Here is a 6,139-nt window from a genome sequence, read left to right on the forward strand (position 1 = left end):
CCCCGGGCTCTCCTGCATAACATGCAATGTATCACCGACAGTCAAATGCCCCCTACGGACATCAATCAGGCAATCGTAACTTCTTAGGAAATCCATTCCCAGCAAACCTCCCCGAAGGCCGCTATCCATCACGACTAACTCATGCCTAAATACCTGATCTCCGAGAAACAACTCCGCCCAGACGCCATGTCGGGCTCTCAGAGACCCACCTTGCACATCCACCAACGCAACCTCCAAAGAATGGAGACTCGGCCGCCGCGCTGGAAGGCCGTCGTAGGTGACACGATTTAAAAGAGACAGCTCAGCCCCAGTGTCAACTACAAATGGCACTCGCTGCCCACACAACAGTATCTCAACCTGCCATGACAGGCGCGGACTCGAACACACCGCATCCCGCCGAAGTGGATCAGCCGAATCGGACCGAGGCTGGAACACCACATCATACTCTATCGCGTCCCCCCGCAATATTGATTCGGGTTGCCCCTTATAGAACCCCGATGACCTTGCCGACCTCGAGATCCGGGGCCGTTCCGGAAATCCTCCCGCACACTATCGGGGCAGTCCTGCGCAAAATGCCCCAGCCTACCACACGACCAGCAGCTATAATCACGCCTAGCTGAACCCCGTGAGTGCAGAGCACCTCGACTGACTTGCTGCGGGCTGGCACGCCATTGCTAATCATTCCCACGACCACACAACATATCACCAACCAACCTAGCAATTTCCTCTATGTCCTCCCGACATAACCTACCAGCGCCGGAATTGGATAAACCCACCCCAGGCCTAGCAGCACGAGGATCTACCCCAGCAGGCCTCACCGCTAGTTTACGAAATGGGACTGCGAAATTACCCATCTCCGCCTCATACTCATCGGCAACCAAAGCAGAACCCTCCACGGTCAAATAATTACGAGACAACACGTAATATTTTAAGGCGGGACTCGAATGCATAACCTCTAGCAATCGACAACGCGCCTGGTCACTCGCTTGCTCCGAAGTGAGAAAGGGTTGTGCCCTTAAAGTCAGCCTCTTTAATTCTCGGGCATACTCACGCCAACTTTGCCCAGGCTGGCGAACGCAGTCTCGTAGGGCTGCTCTCCTCCCCAGTGCACTACCCAGAGGTTGAAAACGCGCAATCAAAGCGTGTCGCACCATCGCCTCATCGACGTCGACATCACAGTCTTCTAGAACGGAGGACGCCGGCCATTCCAGTGCCCCCACTAACTGCACTAACCTCTCTTCAGCGCACCACCCATTGAGCCTGCATATCAGGTCAAACTGTCTGAGGAAACCCTCTAACGGCACACCCTCTTTACCCGTGAAGGGCTTCACCTTTACCCTACTCTTCGTAGTTGACCGAGGGAACCCCCAGATTCCCTCACGAAGGGGGATGCAAAATGCCTGTCACTCCCCCCACCACCAGCAGACGTAAGGCAACCCACCCTCACGATGGGAACCCATTACCTCACCCACACGGCGAGAAAACATCGCATCACCCTCTCGGTGAGAAAATACCGCATCACCCCCATGGTGAGAAAATAATGGGTCGCCCTCAAGGTGACCCACACCCAGCAGATTACTCGCTCGCTTCGTGCGAGCAGAATATGGGCCCTCCTCGGCCCAAGTAGAATCACGCCTCGCGCGCGGTGCAGGGCTAATAGTAGCCGGAGCGACTGACGGCGACCAAGCAGCGCGTGCCTCTGCTGCTTCGTCGAGATCAACAACGCAAGAGACTGAATCTTGTCGACGAGGGGGAGTTCTCACCAAGTCACGCCCCCTACTCGGCGCTAAGGATGCCGGCGGAGTCAACTCATCATCCACTACTACGCGTAGCGCGCCCCTGCATACCAACCCCAAACTCAGTAGGGTCCGATGAAACCACTGCCACCTGTTTCTTCGCCCGGGCACCCTTCGGCGGCATCGCGAACCGCCCCCCCCCCTGGGAAACGTTGTCTGACAAAAACACCCTAAGCACACCGACAGGTCTACGGCACCAGTTGTAGCGTTTTGTGTCTTTCCGCGACACCAGGGGGCGCCACCTGACAATACGCAGTAACTAGCAGTTTTACCTCACGTATAGTGCAGTGCTACACGGTGGATAGTGGCAACGAGAAATACAAGATAGGTGTTCCTACCTTATGCGTCGTATCGTCGCCACCTCAGTCTCCACTCCCCCACGAGCGCCTAAGGGCTACTGCGCTCACGCCTCCGGACCCAGCGTTCGTTCCGGCTTCGGTGTGGTTAGTCAACAATGCCAGACGACGGACGTCACGGGACAGACAGTGACACAACACAACACGACGCACCTTATGACGCGGGGCTACTCGAAAGATACGGGTAATACTGTGACGTGTAGGGGAGGGGCAGCTGGCTGACGAGACACCCGTACGGCCACTCACACAAGGGACGCACTCAACGCCCGAGGCTGCTACTAATGGTCACTATTAAATCTATTATTGCCGTTAACGTTATTATTATTATTAATTTACTATTATTATTACTCAGCCCCGACGGTGTGCCGACAACAGCTCGCTGTACTCACTCTTTCTCGTTCCCGGTTCTCTCTCGGTGAGTCTCTCTCTCTCTCGCTCAAACCGTCGCACCTAACACGGCCGCTCGCACGCTGCGCGCTCGGCTTCCCTTCCTACCTCCTCTGCACTAAATCTCTCTCTCGCTCTATATCTCTCCAACTCCTCTGCACTTTCTCTATTCACAACCTTCCCGCTCGCTCACTCAAAACACAATAAACAACGCTAACCCACGCCGTTTGCACACGACTCGCCGAACAACCTACTGTTTCCTACGCTAGCGCCGCTCTCGGTCGCTAGAAGGGGTTACAACCGCAACTAATGGCAGCCCCCATCGAATCCGGCGGTGAGTGAGTAATTGCTGCAATACACTTACAAAACGCACATGAAACACACAGAAATACATTACAAACATAAAACCGATCACAAACACAACACTTACTCCCCCCCCCCCTGGGGCAAACTCAACCCCCTGGGGCAAACTCAACCCCGGCGAGCACTAGGCTCGCGGCAACCGGTACCACCGCTACAATACTTATAGACTGAGAGACTTGTAGACCAATTTAGTCGGGCGCACTTTGTCATCGTTATAACCTCTATATACATGTATAGCTACACTTTCTGAACATTGATTTTGGAAGTTGTATGTTGACGATGTTTGCGCATGTCTCTATAATAAAATGTTGTTATTGTTATAGAAAAGTTGTTCTGAAAGGATTTTGAACTTTACACGAACCCTAATTTGTATTTATTTTACCCTATCGGTACTGATGTCCATGTATTTTCAATGTTGCTTCTAGTGTGAAAATTTAACAGTAATATAGCCAGGGCTACTCAAATTTTCAATGACTGTAGTGTACATAGAATAATAGGTTCTTGCACGTTGATTTGTAGACGATTCTTGGTTTGAGCCGTTTCAAGTTGCCAAGAATCAGTACAATCAGTCAACTCCAAAGCCACTCCCCGGAAGAAGCCAATAACAGTAGTTATCTTTACCTTTCCGATGAGTAGCTATGGCGTTTAATGGCATGGTAGCGTTTAGTGCACAAGTACTGATTCTTGGCAACGTACACCCTCGGTCAAAATGCAGCATAATGACCGAACTGAAGCCACCGGGAGGCACGGTCGTGCTTCCTGTAAAGAACATCAGAACATCAGAAACTCTGATAGCGATGTCCTCTACAGGAGGCTGGAAGTCCTCCCGTTGAGCTTCAGTCTTGCAGGTTGCCAATCCGCGATGTACATCCTTGAGAAACGACTCAAACCAATAGTATGCCTTGTTTTCATCCTTGTACAATTGGGATCTCTCTGTCCCGTATCTGTTCAACTCAAAGAGCTGCAAGAAGGCGGCTTCTGTGAGGTCCGGGATGCTGTCCCGTGACAGAAATTGCATGGCCGCCTCCACCGCCTCAGGGGTTGACTTCCAGGTGTCCAGCATTGGCTGAAGACCTAAAGGATAACATCATGCAAATTATTAGCATACACCATAACACCTACCAAGGATAAAACAAGGTAATGTAATGACATTTCGTTATAAAAAGTATGGGGGTGACTGAATTCTGAAACGGAGATCGAAATAGCTTTGCTGCTGCCGATGAATTGATGCATATACCCCTGGTACACATTTTGATTTCTTTTGCTGACATGCCCCCCCCCCTCACAATTTTAAATGGAATAGCCCTTACACAGAAGGATTATTATAGAGCATCCCAGAAAGTAAATCGGCATCATTACTGCTAAATGCTAGTTGCACTTTTCTAACATATTCTGACCGTACAAGAAAACTTGTCAACGTCCATCATATATTAATAGGTTTCTCCTTCAGTACCAAAATAAATAGCTTTTAAATAGCTGTCATCAGAAATTTTCAAAATAAAGCACTTGCCTAGCCTTTAAAAATCAATTTGGAAATAAAGCACTTTTACCAAATAACCAAACCCCGCGGCTACTCTGCAATTATTTAGTAGCTTACCGGCCTGAAAGTCAACGACAGCATTCATCTGGTGTAGCAGAACATCACGGCGGAAAAGCCCTCGCACCCATCTTGCCCGGTCTGCCTCCGAGAGAGCCGTTATCGGTTTTGAACAGCCGATTGTCGGTCGATCAATGACCTCATCAACATCTTGCAGGCAGCAGTTCATCAGCTATTCGTAAATATAAAGAGACATGCTAATTTAAATGGGTAGCTTAATAAATATTATAGCTACGTCTACACGACGAACCTTAACTCGAGTTAAGCGCTAACTCGAGTTAGCGATTATGTAGCGTCTACACGACGAACCTTAACTCGAGTTAAGCTAACTCAAGTCTAGCTTCGGTTATGTAAGGTCGTAACACGACCAACACGATCAGCGATGCGTACTCGCGGCCCACCGCCGGGCATGCGGCCCCCGCCTGCTATAATGTACGTTATCACGTGCCGTACTAGTGCTGCCGCTATCGTGGAGGTTAAGCTAACTCGAGTTAAGCGTCTACACGAGCCTTAACTCGAGTTAGCCTAACCTCGATCGACTGGCGAGGTTAAGCTAACTCGAGTTACCTTAAGGGCCCCGTGTAGACGCTTAACTCGAGTTAAGGTTCGTCGTGTAGACGCAGCTTGTGTGTAAGGCCACGGGTCACATGGTACACAATCACAATGGATGCGTCTCCAGCCACTTAAAGGCTCACAATGCCGGCATCGAAACGCTAATTTCTCCAGTACTAGCACTAGCAATACTTCGTGTCATGCATACTCACACTACCTTATAACAAAATAAACTCTAGTTTGCTCCCATTTCACCTGCGCGTTTGCTTAAAACCCACAAGAAAGAGGTGAGAAAACTGGCATTCTGGCGCAAACGCCGACTGTTTCCCAAACAAAATAGCCTCGAAGTGGTGACGTGACGTCACATGTTTTTATCTTTTGCTGCGCCCGTACCGCTGTACCGCGCGCACCGCTGCACGGTTGCTTGGAGATTGGGGAAACTGTCAACAACATCGGAGAATTTCAACAACATTGGAGGTATTTTCAAAATACCTTTTATAAGACAACGCGCAGTTGAAATGGGAGGAACTAGAGTTTATTTTGCCATAAGGTAGTATGATTATGCACATGACACGAAGTATTTGCTAGTCTATTACTGGAGAAATTTAGCGTTTGATGCCGCATTGTGAGCCTTTAAGGGTTAACATTGACCAACATAATGTAAAGCATAAATATGATCTTTTTGATAAGGTGTGAGTGTTTGTTTACTTACAAGATGGATACCTACACACATATTAGCTTACTTATATGAATGGGTTGACACTGTTGATACTCTTGACAGCAGTAGCCATTATAATGGAAGGTCTATTACTTATCACATGAACAGTGGTAAGTCAGAAAAACAGTTGCTCTGCAATGAGAAATTTGCCAGTTACCTTTTCTAGCCTAGCTCGGTTTGTTATCTGTCTCGCGAAGTGACTGGGCCTCGACGTCTCCCAGACTTGACGTGATGATGTACCGCGCCAGAGGACGTTGAGAAATACCGGCAACCAACTGTGCCCTAAAATTGCAAGTACGAGATGCGTCAGAGAATAAATATAAGAATTAAAGGGTACTCTCAACTAAATCAAACATGTATTTAATTCTTG

At 49.1% G+C, this 6,139-nt stretch overlaps 1 protein-coding gene across 1 annotated transcript; it reads right to left on the reverse strand.

Moving 5' to 3' along the window:
• Nucleotides 1-3,244: 3,244 nt before the first annotated feature.
• LOC106812933 lies at nucleotides 3,245-5,955 on the reverse strand. Its single transcript, XM_014816942.1, has 3 exons — nucleotides 5,927-5,955; nucleotides 4,500-4,671; nucleotides 3,245-3,976 (listed from the first exon to the last, which is right to left on the reverse strand). Exons 2-3 carry the CDS (start codon nucleotides 4,666-4,668, stop codon nucleotides 3,468-3,470), a joined length of 678 nt encoding a protein of 225 aa, XP_014672428.1. The 5' UTR covers nucleotides 4,669-4,671; nucleotides 5,927-5,955; the 3' UTR covers nucleotides 3,245-3,467.
• Between the last annotated feature and the right edge of the window lie 184 nt (nucleotides 5,956-6,139).

The sequence above is a fragment of the Priapulus caudatus genome, unplaced genomic scaffold (genome assembly GCF_000485595.1).
Source record: "Priapulus caudatus unplaced genomic scaffold, Priapulus_caudatus-5.0.1 Scaffold702, whole genome shotgun sequence".
Classification (NCBI taxonomy): Eukaryota; Metazoa; Priapulida; class Priapulimorpha; order Priapulimorphida; family Priapulidae; genus Priapulus; species Priapulus caudatus.

Coding starts and splice junctions, on each gene's coding strand:
- LOC106812933 (XM_014816942.1), bottom strand. CDS start 4,668: ATGAACTGCTGCCTGCAAGATGTTGATGAGGTCATTGATCGACCGACA. Junction 3,977..4,499: donor TGTCGTTGACTTTCAGGCCG/GTAAGCTACTAA, acceptor GTTATCCTTTAG/GTCTTCAGCCAATGCTGGAC.